Raw genomic sequence first — 18,141 nt, forward strand, 5'->3', positions numbered from 1 at the left:
ATTATAAACACCCCTTTATAACTTTTAATTACCATGTTGTTTCATATATGAAAGAGTAGGTAAACCCCAATTTTAAAGTAATACAAATCAAAAACTGGGCATAGCTTAGCTGAATAATGTCCCTGAAAATAACTGAAGCATTTACATTACTAAATATAACCACCATGTTCTATTTCCTCACTTTGCAGCAAGTTTCCATGGTTGGAGAAACTGCTTTTGTAGCTGAGCCAGCAGTGAGAGTGATCAGCTTGCTCGGTAGAAATGCTCTGTGGGTATTGGTGGAACCATACACAGTGATGTCACAGAATCTTAAAATCGACTGATTTCAGTTTTTAACCTTTATTGGATCCCATTATGACACGGTCCTAAAAGATGTCGATAGCCTGCTATGGAGTGGGGTTGTAATACTCTACACCTAACATGCTTCATATGACAATTGCAAATTTGGGGCATAAGTACCACTTTAGTTTTTTAGTATTCTCAAACATTCTCAAACTTTAAAGCGCTCCTATTACTATTAAAAGGTTACTTCCACATTCAGAAACGAGACACGTTAATACAATATGTAGAACTATTGAAGCAAAAGAAAGCAGCATTTTGGTCAGTGACAAAGTTGTAAGTGCTGGGTGCAAGTAATTACCAATATGATTTGTTTGGACCTTGGAACCTTTGCATCTTTGTACTTTATCCTTGTAGGCCTACTGCTGGAACAAGAATTGTTTTCCTTCCATCTAGTATGCTTTGTACCTTTTCCTTTCCTTGCTAATGTAATGCTTGGGCATATAGTCTTCAGTTAATCCCTACTATCCATTGTAACAGACAGTTACATTTCATTCCGCAAGCAACCAGTTAACCAATACCTATAGAGTTTAGCCAACGCTCGCAATTCTGGCCTCATTATGAGTTTTTGTTATGGTAATGGTGAGGCTATCTCGATTCTTTTTTTCTTCCCGTTTTCCCCATTAAAAAGTGAAACATTATTTTGTTCACTTGTGTTGATTTTCTCTGGTTCGGTTCGCATTCCTTTCCATAGTAAACGATTAAACCACTTCCATAGATAAATTAGACATTAAGTCACTTAAAATCATGCAGTCTTCTTTCTGACCATTCCACTGCCTTCTCGAAGAGCTATCACATTACTGGCATTATATTAACTGCCCAGAACCCGTTAGGCTTTTCCAAGTTTCTTCACCCTTTCTGTCTATTCCAGCTGCTCAGAGAAGTTTTCAAAGAAGTTCTTGAGCATGTTTATGCCAGAGCTTCTGGATTTGGCCTTCATGTATTTAAGCTTCCTCCTTTTAGCAAGTTGTATCATCAGTTTAGCAATTTGTGCTTGCAGCCCTGGATACTAAACATGTAAAGCTGTAGAGTCTCCATCTCTTCTACTTCTTATTCTAAGGTTTTCTTAGACTTCTCTAGTTCATGTACCTTCTTTCCAACATTATGTATGGAGTGGACCAAGTCCATGCAGTTGCTTGTAGAGTCTCACTTAATGACGCAAAACTTTTGGGGCTTTTTTCCCCGCACACCCTATGTTTTAGTCAGAAAATATTCATTCAACAAATACTTCACAAGTCTAACTCGTAAGGATTCAATCAGTGTCTTTAAACATCAGAATTTGATTAGCAACTTTGTCCTTTATGCTCCATATGTTCTTTTGTCTATTTAATTATATTGCTCTTCCAAATTGCATTAGTTGCAGTGCATTAACTGTGGCCTCTCCATTTACTTCACATTGCCTGAGACACCAAACATAAAGCTGAATGTTCTTGCTCTACCTTTGCATTTGCTAGAGACAGCTGATCCAAGACAGTCTTTTTGCTGCCGACTCACTCTAAGTTTTTTTGCTCAAAACATAAATTTCTTGCTCTGTTACCATCAGATTACTTTTGTGTTCTCCTTTCAGTGGATTCTCTTTCAAAGTGTGTAGCCATGCATGCCAGTTGTATGTCCATCTCCTAAAAATTCTAAACTTGATGCTGTAAAGTAATGACAGAGGTCTTTCTCTTGCTGGCCGGCAAAATGCTCAATTGAAAAGCTTTTTTTTCCACACACCTTCTTGCACATCCACATGGATTTGTGTTACTAAGGTTAAATAGGACTCTTTTTTCCCCTATGTACTCTTGAAAACTCACGAGCTCTGTAATATGCCTGCCTCATTCTAAAATAAGAGCTTAGTTCAACAGTACAATAAAAGGGCTCCCTTTAAAAATACTCCTCACTTTTTGAGTATAGCTTTATATATTTATATATGCAACCACATTGCCTCTTTGCCACCTTCAACTCACTTCTCTGCCCACCAGAACCTCTTCCCCCTTCCATGAATTTGCCAACTATTTGAAAGACAAAATCAACACCATTCAACAAGATATTTCCTCATACCAAATTCCACGCACTCCACCCGCCTTTACCTTCACTCCTCAATCCACACTTAATTAATTCTGTCCAGTAACTGAAGACGAAGTCTCTGCACTCATCTCAACCTATAACCTGTCCCCTTGACCCTATTCCCTCCCATGTTCTCTGCTCCCTCTTCTCCACTGCATGCCCACCTCTATCTCACCTCTTCAACCCGTCTCACTCCACTGCAACATTGCCATCCTCCTTTAAACAAGCGCTCATCTCACCAACTCTAAAGAAACCATCTCTCTATCCAGCCTCTCTCTCTCCAACTACCGCCCTATTTCTCTCCTCCCCTTTGCCTCCAAACTACTTGAGTGATTAGTGTACAAACGCCTGTATAACTTTCTCTCCTCTCAATCTATTCTCAACTTTTGGCAATCAGGCTTCCGCCCCCAACATTCCACTGAAACTGCTCTTACAAAAGTGATCAATGATCTATTTACTGCAAAATCTAAAGGGTCATTTCTCCATACTCTCCTAGACCTCTCTGCTGCTTTTGACAACGTTGATCATCCTCTTCTCCTACGCACCCTTCACTCCATTGGTCTTCATAATACAGTTCTTTCCTGGTTCACGTCCTACCTATCGAACCGCTCTTTTAGTGTTTCTACCTCTGGCACATCCACCTCTCCACTCCCACTATCTGTTGGGGTGCCACAAGGCTCTGTTCTTGGCCCTTTACTATTTTTCCATTGTACACCTCTTCTCTTTGGGCACTAATTCGCTCATTTGGCCTGCAACATCACCTCTACACCGATTACACCCAAATTTATAGCTCTTCAACTGACCTCTCTCTTTCTGTACTATCTCCACATGGATGTTCCAACACTAAGTAAAGGTAAACATGTCCAAAACAGAGCTTATTATCTTCCCTCAAGCCAGAGTCACCACCTGGCCTCAAATCTCCATCACTGTAAATAACACCACAATTGTCTCAGTCTCCCAAGCCTGCTGCCTTTGTGTCCCACTTTTCTGCACCCTCTGCTTTATTCCTCATATCCAGACTCTCTCCCAAATCTTGTAGACTTCACCTTAAAAACACTGCCAGAATACACCTTTTCTTACTCAACAGGCTACCAAAACTCTTATCCATTCTCTCATTATCTCCCATCTTGACTATTTCTACCACCTGCTATCTGGCATTCCTGAAACCCACATATCACACATCAATCCATCCTAAATGCTGCTGCAAGACTGATTTTCCTCTCTCATCCCACATCTGTTGCACCACTTTGCAAATCACTACACTGGCTCCCTGTGTCCTCCAGAATCAAATTACTCATCCTTACCTACAAAGCCCTCAACAACACTAAACCTACATATATCTCAAATCTCAAATCAAAATACTCTCCCTCTCAGATCTACCTCTTACCTGTGCCTGCCCTGTCCTGTCTCTGGTAACCACCTCTCACTCCCGCCTACAAGACTTCTCCTGTGCTGTTCCCCACTTATGGACAAACTCAATCAGACTTTCCCACAGCCTTCAAATCTTTAGACAGTCTTTGAAATCCCATCTCTTTTTATGGAGGTGACCTTATCCCCAATAGCACTATTCACACTAATGCACCCTCACAACTGCCCCAATCTCCACTCTGAACCACATTTACTCCTCTTGTTTCAGCTGTGCCCTCTTCCCCTTAGAATGTAAGCTCTCTAATGAGCAGGATCCTTCATACCCTTTGTTTTCATGCTTGTGTTTATTTTGTCTACCTTGTATGTATGTACTGTTTTCCTCATTGTATGGCGCTGCGGAGTACTGTAGCACCTTACAAATATTTAATTTTATTATTAACATAGATTTGTAATTAATGGGATTTTTGCCTCAAACAGGTACCAAGTAGCAGAGGTGTAGGGGTCCCAAGCCAGGGACCGCTCCAGCTCTGGAGAACTCCCCCAGTGGGGGTACAATGATTCCTGTTCCTGGGTTTACAACTGGAACACACAAAATTCAAACTTGTGCTGTTTTAGATGCTAAAACAGTAACCGACTGGATGGAACTGTGTTTTTTTTTTAGCCCCCACAGTTTTGCTCGCTGAAGGGAGTGGGGGGGTTCAGTGGGAGATTTCTTATTTCAGGATACATATAGTCCTCCAGATCACATATCTTCCCGCAGGAGCTACATAATATTGAGGTACAAAATGAATTTGTCGGTTTTGTATTATAAACATGGTGGAGCTCTGGCCACCTTATTAAAATATTTTCCCAAGTGGTGATGCAGCTTTAAATCGACTTGCTTACATCAGAGTATATGAAATGTTTAAGCAAACTTGAAAAACACAAAAAAAAAAAAAAAAAAAAAGAAACGCTATCCCTGCTCCCATCTCTTTACTCATTTAAACCATCAGACCTTGACAGTCAGACCTTTTAAAGCTCAGCTATCAGATTAATGTTACATTCTCAAAACCATTGCTAACATCCAGTGCACAAAATGTCTCAAATATTCCTCAGACCACCTACATTTTAAATTGCACATCTGAGTGAAAAGAACACTGCTATAGCATATTCTAGATTTAAATGTTCCCCAATGGTTTTAATCAATCAAGGAATTTTACTTTGTAATCTTGACTTCATGGGACTACACAAAACCACAATATTGTAAGGTACACAAGGAAGTTAAATCACATATTTCATGCGATGGGGTACACAATGCTTACATAACAATTTAAGTAAAACTAATAATGTTGGTTTAAAACATCTCACAATGATACCTATATGATGACATATAGGTTTAGACAGCCCATAAAGATTTTATTGCATGACAGTACATTTAAGCTTATATAGACAATAAAAAGAAAGTAAATATAACTATTCATTTTGACTATTCCAAAACAAGACTACATACCACTACAGATTAGCAGAAAGTGTACCAGTATAGGCAATACAGATAGAAGCACTGATACATACATGTCAATTCATGTATAGAATACATACAGATCAGAAAAGTGCAAAGGCTAAATTTGCAAGATCTAGCAATAGTGTGTGTCAAGTAAGTCTATGAAGGCTGAAAACCACACATTGTATGTACAGTTTTTCTTTTATGAATGCGGACTACAATGTATGAATATATGTACACATAGAGGTGAGAACAGAGAATGATGCTTGTGTGTTGCGAGTGGACCCAGACTACATACGCCTCACTTACAGTCTAAGTGCTTCTTCTTGGGCCCCATCACTTCATGGGTAGTCGCCTTACACACGGCTTTAGCTACGGACGAACCGGTGACGCTGTGCTGAGCCGCCGCGATTCGGTCAGTAATTGACTGACCCGACATCTCCGTGCAGACACACCGGGCCGGGCCTACACACTCCGGGAAAAAGGGTGACAGCCAGGGAACTGTCAATGAACCTCACAGCCTGCCGGCTTCTTCGGCAGTGTTCAATCGCACTGCTTCCCCTTCACCCGGGTCACCGTGTTATGAGGCGAAGGATGTTCCCTGACAGGTGACCCGGCCACAAGCAAGGGGAGCACTTTTTCTTTTTTTTTTCTCTACGTCCTCGTCCTTTCGTTGCTCTCCCTTTCCGGTTTCTCCCCTTCTCTCTTTTTTTTTTTTTTTACCTCATACTTCACTCCTAAGACAAAATGGCGGCGCCATGTCATGTGACTGCGATCCGTAGAGCGCCGGCTGTTGTTAAGGTGGTACCACTCGGTGCAAGTGACCAGAGCCACTGAAGGGGGCTGCTAGGTGCTCAGCTCAGCGATTGTGACGGAACAAGCAATGTATGGCGGGGGGCTGGGTTTGGGATACTAGCCAAAAGGGAGGAACTTGATATGTAGTTAAGGTGGGATGGCATTTGAGAGTAAACCTCTGCTTTTTCTGTGTGACACAATGTTCATGGATGTCGGTGACGCTATACTTGCCAACTCTACTTGATTTTCTGTAACATTCACAGGCTATGTATATTTGCCCTTTAAAATGTTTACTTTTGACCATACCCCTAAATTGTATTATGTTAATTCCTTAGTTTTGGTTGCTCCATGTTGTTCTCATCTTCCCCAACATTTAGGGGCATATTCAATTAGGGTTCCGGTTCGCATGATCGCGCCGGAACGGGCCGCACACTTAATCCACGTTACCGCAATAACGTGGATTTTCGTTCGCAGCCCATAGAGTTGCGTGCGAAAATCTGCGTTCTTGCGGTACCGTAATACCGGCAAGAACGCGCACTTTTTGCGGTAACGCGCGTTACCACGAACCGGAACCCTAATTGAATATGCCCCTTAGATTTGTGCGTGCTGCCAAAAGAAGCGCGATCACATCATGTTAGCCCTAGGCTGCCCCCAACCTCCTTATCCACTGCTAAAATAACTCTGGAAATGCTGTGTGTGCGTGGCACTCGGACCGGGAGTAAATGGGACACAGTGCCCTTATCCCCTACCACAGCCTATGGGGCTGCTACATACATCTACTTAATACAGAACTGGCAAATTATTTTGTTTACCAACTTTAAAAGGATTGTGAGCGGGAGGACCAATCAGAAGCCTGAGGGGCATATTCAATTAGCTTTTGGATTCGCGGCAACGCGCCTGAACAGCCGCGAAACGTAATACACGGTACCGCAATAACGTGGATTTTCGTTCGCAGCCCATAGGGTTGCGAACGAAAATCCGCGATAATGCGGTACCGTAATACCCGCAAGAACGCGCACTTTTCGCGGTAACGCGAATCCAAAAGCTAATTGAATATGCCCCTGAGTCTCTTGATTGTGGGAATTCAAATGCTAGCGATGTGCCGCGTAAGGCCTTTGTTACAGCCACAAAGGCACTCCACAGTGATGTAACATCACATATTTTTCCTAATACCTCATAGAAGGCACAGGAAAATATGTGACATTTGGATACTGTATTATTTGATAATGAGTTCAGCTGGACATTTTGGTGATGTCCACCGGCTCATCACTAATAAGAATTGAATTACTCGAGTATAAGCCAACCCGAATATAAGCCGAGGCACCTAATTTTACCACAAAAAACTGGGAAAACTTATTGACTCGAGTATAAGCCTAGTGTATGTATAATAAACTCAGGCTCCCAAAATGTCTCCAAATGTACCAAAAATCATTAAATACCCACATCAGCCCACTGTCCACGAAAGTACACAGCCAGAAGAATAAAAAAAATTCTTATTTACCTTCCTTGGGTGGTTAATTAGTGACCTAATGCTTTTGAGGGAGGGATTTTCTTCAGCCCATAACTTCCGCAGTGGAACGCACGTGCAAGTTTGCGTTCCAAATGCCGAACTTCCTGTCAGTGGAATGCACATGCGTTCCACTGCGAAAGTTAAGAGCTGAGGGACCAGAGAACAGGTGAGTCACTCGAGTATAAGCCGAGGGGGGCTTTTTCAGCATAAAAAATGTGCTGAAAAAGTCGGCTTATACACGAGTATATACGGTATTCCGTTACTCTCCACCTTCGCAGAACTATAAAGTAGTCCACATATACTACACCCTGCCTGCCTGTAGCTACAGATCCCTGCACCATCATCACTGCCCAGCCTACACTTAACTGAAGTACCCACTCACCTACACATCTCCCTACTTGATCCTCTTTCTCACCCACATTCTACCCATGGCTGCTGATATCATTTTTCCCCCAACCGTGGTTCCCACACATCCCCCAATATCAACTCCCATTCTTTCGTCCACCACAAAATTTTCCACATAACATGCACCTCTAACTCTTCCAATCGCATTATCATCTTTTCACTACTCCCTCTTTCATGTGCACACATGTCTGCAACAAACTTACCGTATTTCCCCAAGTATAAGGCGCACCCATGTATAAGACGCACCTTCATTTTGGCCCCTAAATTTGAAAAGAATATATATTACGGTAGCTGTCAAAAATGCAATCGTGCCCCCCCCACCCGCTACCACTGTACCTCTGTCCCCCTCCTGCGTGATCTCCGCTGCACTGTGCCTGGCACCTTCCTCCATGATCTCCGCTGCACTGTGCCTGGCCCCCTGCTCCTGGATCCCCGCTTGCACTGTGCCTGGCACCTTCCTCCGTGATCCCCGCTGCCACTGTAACACTGGCCCGCTCCCCCACGATCCACCCCGCTGTCACTGAACACTGCCCCCCCTGCATCCCCGCTACCCCTGTATAAGACGCACCCAGGTTTTATACCCAAAATTTTGGGGGAAAAGGTGCGTCTTATACATGGGGAAATACGGTACATTCATTCACAACCTATTCCTCTCTCATTCCTTCATTGTTTTACCATTACTGAAACCTGGCTCCCTCACTCAGAACTGTTTCCCATCCTGCTCTCTCCTATGGGGGGGGGGTCTCTCCTTCACCCACACTCCTCGATCTGGTGGCAAACAAGATGGTGGAGTTGACTTCCTACTGTCCCCTGGCTGCATATTCCGTGTAGTCATACCGTATGTCTTTTTTCTCCACTTCACCTCCACGTTGCTGTCATCTGTGTACCCACTTTTGTTCAAGGGCATTTCAACATCCACAAGGCCAATCCTACTGGCACTCCCAGTGTACATTTTTTCCTACCCATTCTGATGGGAACTCACAGGATCTCATGTTATTTATCTATGCTCCATCTCGAGCTTCACCAACTCAGCCTTTCCGGAATCTAACCAAAACCTTTTTTCCTTCTACCTCACTTTGCCTCACGCATTCCCACCTGCATCCATATCCGTGGACACACATAGACACATATTGTGCCTTGACCCAATCCCTTTCTGTGCCACTTGAACCACTCCTTTATCCCATTTCTACACTGTCCTGCCATACTGCTGTAGTCTCTTTTTACAACACTACACTCACTACAGCCCCACGAACCTCGCTCCAATGCTGACTTCAACTACAATTTTATTTTGTATTCTTACTAAACCATACTCTAGCGCCAAGCAAACCTCCTTTAAATCCTTAATATCCACCCAGTCAACCAACCCTAATTGTGTCTTTGCCACCATCAACTAGCTTCTCTGCCCACCCTTCCCCTTTTTCCCACACTGCTCGTTAGTTTGCCCCTTCTTCAAAGGCAAAATCGACACCATCTGTCAAAAAATCTTGTCTTGCCAGATCCATTACCCCACACCCACCATCTCCTCAACTCACTTCCTACTCTCAGTTATTTCTCTCCTGTTCCTGAGTACTTCTCATTCTTCACTTGCCCCTAAACCTATCCCCTGACCCCGTTTCCTCCCAACACCTCCACTTTCTCAATTTAGAAACACTCACAAAAAAACAAAATCAAAAAGATTGAAGACAACATTACTCTTATTAAAGGAAATAAATTTAGAAGAGACCTGAAAGATAAGGAATTAGGAATCAGAGACCCAGTACCAAGGTCTACTGCAAGAAATACCAATAAAAGGGATCGTACCCAGGGCTCAAAAAATTCTGGCCACTACTCGGCCCATCCTCAGTCCGAAAGCCATAGTGACAACCAAGGGAGTTGCCACTACTACAGAAAAACACCCGTCTGAATAATCTCCCCTAATCAAACAACTCCCCAGACACACGAATAGAAACAGACTATACAAACCACTAAACCCTTAGAATATAGGAAGTCCCCAAAATCATTTTAGCCTGCAGAAAGATTCAACGCAAATCACAAGACAAAAAGAAACTACCACTAGCTACGCTCAAATATCAAAGTCTAGCTTCAAAAAAGTAGCTGAACTAATTGAAACAGACCTGAATGCAGTAAGAACTTCTCTCCTAGAAAATCTTTCAAGTACCCAAGAGTACATATCAACACCCCATCACCACATTATAATCCCTTTCCAGAAAATAATAATTTTTTAGGGGCATGCCCAAGTACCACTCTCCCCCCAGACCCGGTTTCAGAAATTAACCATCTTTTTTCCAACAGCCCTGTAGGGCTAAAAATGAATTTGAGACCAAACTTCATAGAGGAACAAGAGGAGGGAAAAGTAAGATCAAAACACAGTAAGTTAAAAAACAAAGAAGTAAGTGGGAAGGCCATATTCAACCTGAGTGACACCCCACACTCACAACACCTCCAAAACAAACTACTTGACAAAGGCCCTAAATTTGCCCCGACTGCCACAATCAACAAATTCAATACTTACATTGATATTCTAAAATTCATAAGAAAACTGATTCCCTAATGACAAGAAAGGAACCACTCCCCCCAACTCCAACCCCACTCCATACAAACACACTAACCTAAAAAAACAATCAACCTTTTACCCCAGCTACCTCAAAGGAGACTTTATAGATACTTTCCAAAAAATGGTGGAGGATGATCTAGATAAACTAGTCCCTCATAAGCCCAATGAACCCAACCTCACCAAAGTTAAAACCTCCACATTGAGAGAATTAAAAGAGAACAAAAAGCTGGTTAAATCTGCAGACAAGGGGGGTGGCATTACCATCTTAAACAGGAAAGATTACGAAAAAGAGTTAGCCTCGCAACTGAGTGTCAGGTCCACCTACAAACTACTCACAAGTGACCCGACCACAACATTTAACAACAGTTTGGGGACCCTATTAAGTCAAGCCCATTCAGAGGCGATCACAAAACAAGAATTTGACTACCTCTACAGGAAACATCACAAAATCCCCATCATCTACTGCCTCCCCAAGATTCACAAAGACCAAAAAAACCTCCAGGAAGGCCCATAGTGTCAGGTATAAGTTCTCTGACTACCAATCTATCTGAATATATCGATCACTTCCTACAACCACCAAACAATCGAGTTATCTTAAAGACACTGCAGATGTTCTGCGCACACTCAATCAATTCACTTTGGATAACTAGTACACTTTGTTAACATGTGGTGTCTCATCTCTATATACAGTTATTGAGCATGATGCAGGTTGCAAGTATGTCGAACACATACTTTCTCACCAATCTGATGTCCCCCCTACCCAGATAAAGTTCAGCATGGATTCCATCAAATTTGTCCTCAACCATAATTACTTTTGGTTTGACGGACAATACAAGGGGGCACTGCAATGGGCTGCAAATTCGCACCAAGCTATGCAAAACTTTTTATGGCCCATTGGGAGGATACCTCAATCTGGAACAGCAACCCTTACATTGAAGACATATGTCTATGGCGTAGGTACATAGACGACATCCTATGCATATGGGAGGGGACTGCTGAACATCTAGACGCCTTCATTACATACCCCAACCATAACAAACTTCACCTATACTTCACAGCCAACAAAAGTTAATGGAAGGTGGAATTTCTAGACCTATAAATTTATACTGAAAAAGGGAATTTGAAAACCAAAACCTTCACTAAGGAGGTAGATTGCAATATGTATATCCCTGCATCCAGTGGACACCACCAAACCTGGCTAAAGAACATCCCCAAAGGCCAGTTTATGCGCTTGAGAAGGAATTGTTCTGACCTTGATGTGTTCAAGGAGAGGTTCATTGATAGAAACTATGACCCCACTACAGTTAATTCAGCATTTCTGGAAACTGTAGCTTTGGAAAGAGACTCCCTGGTTCAGCCTAAAGAGAGATCCACATAACCAAATAGGTTCTCTATCATCACCCAATACACCAAGAACTCCAAACAATTTGAACATATCATTCGCAAACATTTGCCCACCCTTTTAAAAGATGATAAACTTTAAAAAATATTACCCGACAAACCATCATTTATATACAAAAAAGCACCCAATTTGAAAAACATACTAGTGTCCAGCTGTTTACCACTAGATAAACATCCCTCAACAGAGACATGGCAAAAAAAAAAAAAAACTACTGGATTTTTCCACTGTAACCGTTGCCTAGCCTGCAGGACCGATAGTTGTGGATCAACCAAGACCACTAAAACATTTCATTCCTCTGTCACAAAAAAGGAATATACCATTAAATAAAAAAATCACCAGTGACACGGTTGGAGTCATATACATGTTAGAATGTCCATGTGAACTCCAATATGTGGGCAGAACCATATGTAGTCTGCAGACGAGGGTTTCAGAACATATCAAAAACATTAGAAAGCAATTAGAAACACACAGCGTTTCAGACCATTATTCTGTTTACCACAACCACCACCCTTAAATTTACAGGTATCAAAAAAGATTCCAGATATTGGAGAGGAGGAGGATATTAAAAATATATCTTGGGAAGAGTCGAGGTGGATCTACGACTTACAAACTCTCCACCACAAAGGCCTAAAACTTAGATTTCCTTGAGAATGAGTCACTATTTTCTTGACATTCCCAGTACTCCCAATATAACAGGGGCATCGAGTATACCATGCTGTCAGCATCAGAGACATTTATCTTTATTAATCCAAACAGTATGGAAAGGAGAATTCAGAAGCACCCACCAATACAACAACAGTTGTACGTTAAGTCCAAACATACAGCATTACAATCCACATAAACTGTCTTTTAGGTCTTTTTTCCATTGTACTTATATGGTATAATGAAAGGAGGACTTATACACCCACTTTGCTGTATACAACATCAAGGCAAAAGGTCCAATTATGAACGTTTGACACTGCCTGCTTTACCTAAGACTTCCCTTTATGCTACTGCTAATTTATGTGAAAAGTTGATGTTTTATCTGCATTTACATTACTGCAGTTTTTCAACACTAACAATGCATCTATATAGGAAAGTTCACCCAAAGCCACACCAGCTCCTGTAATTGGCTATAGAATCAAGCCTCTTGTTAGAAAAGCTGATATAGGAGGAACATCTGTTTCATTCACAACTTATCCCTGATGAAGCCCGCATGCTGTGGGGGAAACATGTTGGGTATCATACAACTACTGAACCTTATTGCCATTTACAACTAGCCTCTTGGATCATTGCAGCTGAACGGGGAAAAAATTGCACATCACTATCCCCTGCTCGCTAGATTCCAAACCTGCCACGTCAGCCAAATAGGAGAACAGCTGGGACTGCTACATACTCTATGCGCATGCGCACACCGCTGGAGTCGCCGCGCTCACTCCATTCACGGCTGAAATTCACGTCGCCACCCGTCCACCGGGGGAGGTAAGAATGAAGACTGCAATCAAGGCTCTCACAGGCACCGCTTCAAAAAAGTAAGTCTGCTACTACTTTCTTCTGGTATCTCGTCACCATTGACTTTGCATATCTCATTCCAGGAACTCTATTCTACGAACTACAACTGCAGACTCTCTCCATATATATCGGCAGTGGGCTAACAATAGAGCTCCTGCACCGAACTGGATATACTTGCTCAGAATTGTTTTTTGCTTCCTTAATTACATATCTGCCCCCATTGAACATTTTTCTTTCTGCACTTTAGGCCTCACATTGCCAGCCTAGGCCGTTTGTGATACCTTGTATACCAATTGACGCATTACAGTTTATTGTTTTATTCTGGCCAGAACCGCATTTGTGTCTGCATTTGATAAATAAAGAAGGCCCTACTATTGCCACACTTACACACCTCTTCACTTTTTACAATTAGAGGTACCCCTCTTTTTAGCGTTGAGTATTCTCCTTTTTATCATCTACCCTGTATAGGAATAGGGTCACCTATACCTTCCCTCTGGCAGTTTGACCATTACCTAATAGGGAGCGCAGTTAACCGCACCCCTTACTACCTCCACTTCTTCAGCCCAATGCTTGTCTGCACCTGGTTCACCTGTTCAACCTGTCCCTCTCTACTGCACTTTCCCTTCTTCAAACATACACTCATCGCTCTCTTATCCTTAAGATACCATCTCTCGACCCTGCCTCTTTTTTTAGCTACCATATTTATCTCCCCATTTCTTTCTAACTACTTAAGTGACTTGTCTAAGACTGATTGAACCACTTTCTCTCCACTCACTCTCTTCTCAATTCTTCTCTTTTAACCCTCATCAATCTGGCTTCCACCCTTTACAGTCCACCGAGACTGTCTTCACTAAAGTTACCAATGGTTTCATAGCCAAGTTGAAAGGTCACTTCTCCCCTTTCATCCTCATTGACTTCTCTGCTGTTTTCAGTACAGTCAACCACTATCTCATCAACATCATACACTCTCTTGGTCTTCACAAAACACTGTTCTCTTCTGGTTTCCCTGTCTCTCTGAAGCTCTTCAGTGTTTCTACTACAAACAAATCCTCCCCTCCATTTCCTCTAGCAGCTGGGGTCCCTCAAAGATCTATTCTCGGTCCTCTGCTTTTCTCTCTTTATACCTTCTTTTGAACTAATATGCTCCTTTGCCTGCCTCTACCACCTTTTATCCAGTGTGTCCAACTCTCTGCCATCACCATGGGAATGTCCTAAGGTTATCTAAAGCTTAAATTATCCAAATTGGAGCTACCTCTCTTCTGGTCTCCTTCACGATTGACAACATCACATTCTCCCTGTGAAGTTTACAGAAACACATGGTAGATTGACATTTTTAAATGACACAAATGAGATGGGGGGGTCTCGTGCTTCTACATGGCAATTCGCAATTGGTGCAGCAATAGATCCAGTTTACATTGAATCTATTAGTACTAAAAAATGTGTGTTCTAAGAAATGTATTTATATCTGTTACGTTTCAAGGGAGTCAGAGTTGACACTGGCCTTCCTAAGTTGCGGTGTCTAACGGACCCCCCCCCCCCCCCATCTTCACCAAGAACTTCCGCAAGGCTGGATGGGTTTTGCTGCCGGTGGCCCGCAGGTTGCGGCCCCTAGGTTAGCTCCTTGATGTAATAGGTGAGAGGCTGTAGATGAGAGATCCGGAGAGCAGACCCTGAAGCGAAAACGCACGACAGGATAATTAGCTGAGAGAGCACAGCACACACGGTGGAATCCTGTCATGTTTCAGTGGAACACCGGGTTGAATACACAGAAGAAATGCCACGATCAGGAGAGTCGCAGAGTCAGATAGACTGATACTCTGGCAGTGGAAGAACTATAATAATAACTGGTTCGGTTACACAGAGAAACAGGCAGCAGATTAGTCAGTACGGATAGCCGGGTCAGATGCACGGGAGCACAGCCAGGTCGGATATACTGAAGCACAGGCAGCAGAGAAGTCAATGTGGATAGCAGGGTCAGATACACAGGATGTCAGCTGGGTCGGATACACAGAGGGCCTCAGGCAGCAGAGTAGTCAGTATGAATAGCCGGGTCGGATACACAGGTGAACGAGCAGTAGGATAATCCAGTAGCAGTGGTGAAACAAGGCAGAGGTCATACACGGATTACAAGTTGTTTGCCGAAATTCCATTTTGAAAAATCTCTGTATTGTTGAAGGCGTAATGGAGAAAAAGTGTGTCATCCAAAAGTTTTTATGTGAAATACCAAGAGAAAATGCACACATTATATTTATATGTATTACAAAATGGTGGACTCTCATTGTTTGGCCATGAATTGTTATAGTCTATTAAGACATTGAAGGTGTCAACATCTAAAGTATCAAATAGTGACCCTACTATTGAGAGATTAAATTAGTTGTTAACAGATGTACAACCATATTTGAAAATGGGATAGGAATACTTGAAGGAAAAAAAGCCAGCCTTGTATTAGATAAAAAAGCTACTCTGAAATTTCACAAAGCTTAATTTTACCTATGCTGTTTGACAAAGGGTTTAGACAGAGCTGGAGAAACTAGAGGGAATTTTGTCACCTGAATGTATTGACGCCCATAGTTCCAGTATTGAAGTAAAGTGGAAGCATTTGCATATGGTGAGACTTTAAAACAACAATTGTTCCAGCACTGCACACAGTATAATATCTGCTACCAAAGATTGAAGACATCTTTGTAGCTCTGTCAGGAGGAGACAGCTATACAAAAATAGATTAGATGCAAGTGTATTTACAAATAGAAGTTGAAGAAATGCTTGACAACACACACAAAGGTTTATTTCAATGCAACCATCTTGTCTTTGGTCTTTGGAATAGCTTCAGCTCCAGCAATTTGGCAAAGAGCCATGGATCAACTGTTACAAGGTTTAATTACCTGCCATTCAATGCTGCCTTGATGATATTACCATTACAGGAAAAGATGATGAACATCATTTAAACGATATTCAAAGTGTACTTTTAAGACTACAGGATCAATCCACATCAAATGAACACAATATTAGAAAAAAATCTACCTTGCATTCTCTAATTTCAATTAAATTTGGTATAATAAATGCTGTTATGGGTTTAAAGAAAACCCCCCAAATCTTAGGCTGATGTGAGCACTGGTTTTAAAGTTATATGCCTTTAAACCATAAATTTTTAAAGAAAAATTAGCTTTTAACGTTTTTAAATTGCACTTGTAGCTCACCTGATTGGGCAAGGTCTTATTTTAAAACTCTTTTTATGGGCTTTCATATGATATATAACACAACATTATGTTTCAATAAAATGTATTATGCACTACTATTGTAGTCCACTGTAATTAAGCGCTCCGCTTTTTCAAATGTGACACAAATGGTCCAGGGTCAGGTAAGGTTTGGGTGGGCTTAAATTAGTGACCAAGTGGCTTTTCTTCACTGATTAAAGCCCACCCAAAGCTAACCTATCCCTGTAACAGGCAGACCTATTCAACACAATAGAAGTGCCTTTCCCCATAGAGTATTTTTCCATTTAAATTTACATGCCTGTGGAGAAGTGGGAGCAAGCGCTGTCTGTAAAATCTTGTCCTCAAACACACCTGAAGAGGAACGTGCACTCCTCTAATAAAGTGATCTGGAAAAAGTATTATTTTGTTGATTATCTCAGATGTGTACTGCCTCAATAAATACAATTTTAATGAATCACTAAAAGCTCTTGTAGCAGATGATCCCATCATGATCCCCAAATAAAACTTTGGGGATTTATTAACAACAGTATGAACAATTTTTGAGACATTTTTCAAAAATGAAAAAATATGGCTTTTTGATCAAATCAAAATATTGATTTCTAAAATTTTACAATTTTTATTGAAACATGATTCTGCGTTATATATTATATGACAGCCCATAAAAAGAGGTTTAAAATGAGACCTTGCCCAACTCTCTAGCTCAATCAGGGGACTACAAATGCAATTTTAAAAAACCTTAAAAGCGAGTTTTTCGTTAAAAAAAGTGCAACTTTAAAGGCGCATAACTTCAAAACCAGTGCTTCTAAGATGTAGGAGTTTTCTTTACACCCTTGGCAGCATTTATTATACCACATTTCATTACAATCTAAAATGGTCAGTTTGAAACCCTGTGTTGATTTGAAGTAGAATGACCCATTAGTAAAGTGTTGTTTGACCAATGAAATAAGGATATTGTTTTGTAATGGGTGGGGGCTCAGTTACAGGGCTTCTTTGATGCATTTTTATTATTACATTTTAAATATGTTTTTGCTATGGCTGGCAAACATGCAAATGTAATGGGAAAATATAGTAGCCTTCACCCTCTGCACAACCATTTATTAGTTTCATTGATAACATGAAGCTTTATCACCATTGCTACCTGTCTGGGGCATACAGAAATAGTAAACTCTAGGCAGTAAGTCTGGTTTGATGCTAACTACAGCGGAGACGCATAGTCATGCAGGTACTTGATGTGATCGACAAGTAAGTATAACCAAAGAGTTAATATAAGATGAGTGGAAATACTTTCTGGAAATGCCGTTTATAAGGATGACACCAGGACTCTATCCCAAAGCAGGTGACAGATCATTACCAGGAATGCAATAGGTTAGATGAAGATGCCAGGATTATACTGATTAGGTAATGATATCAGGAATAGACTGGAGAGATTATGATACCAGGAATATACAGTAAATACACCATATAGGTTATGTAAACAGGAATACACTGGATAGATGACATTACCAGGAATAGACTCTTTAATGACGATAGCAG

The 18,141-nt window shown here is 41.5% G+C and overlaps 1 protein-coding gene across 2 annotated transcripts in view; it reads right to left on the reverse strand.

Annotated features, from left to right (window-relative positions):
• LOC142100660 (phosphatidylinositol-binding clathrin assembly protein-like) overlaps nt 1-6,115 on the reverse strand; it is a 65,996-nt gene extending 59,881 nt beyond the window's left edge. Inside the window, exon 1 of one of the 2 annotated variants that reach the window (XM_075184362.1) lies at nt 5,546-6,115. In XM_075184362.1, coding sequence (XP_075040463.1) covers nt 5,546-5,675 — 130 coding nt within the window. In that variant the 5' untranslated portion in view covers nt 5,676-6,115. The remainder of the gene's footprint in view (nt 1-5,545) is intronic. The other variant, XM_075184363.1, reaches the window with a different exon arrangement.
• Nucleotides 6,116-18,141: the final 12,026 nt, after the last annotated feature.

The sequence above is a fragment of the Mixophyes fleayi genome, chromosome 9, assembly GCF_038048845.1.
Source record: "Mixophyes fleayi isolate aMixFle1 chromosome 9, aMixFle1.hap1, whole genome shotgun sequence".
Classification (NCBI taxonomy): Eukaryota; Metazoa; Chordata; class Amphibia; order Anura; family Limnodynastidae; genus Mixophyes; species Mixophyes fleayi.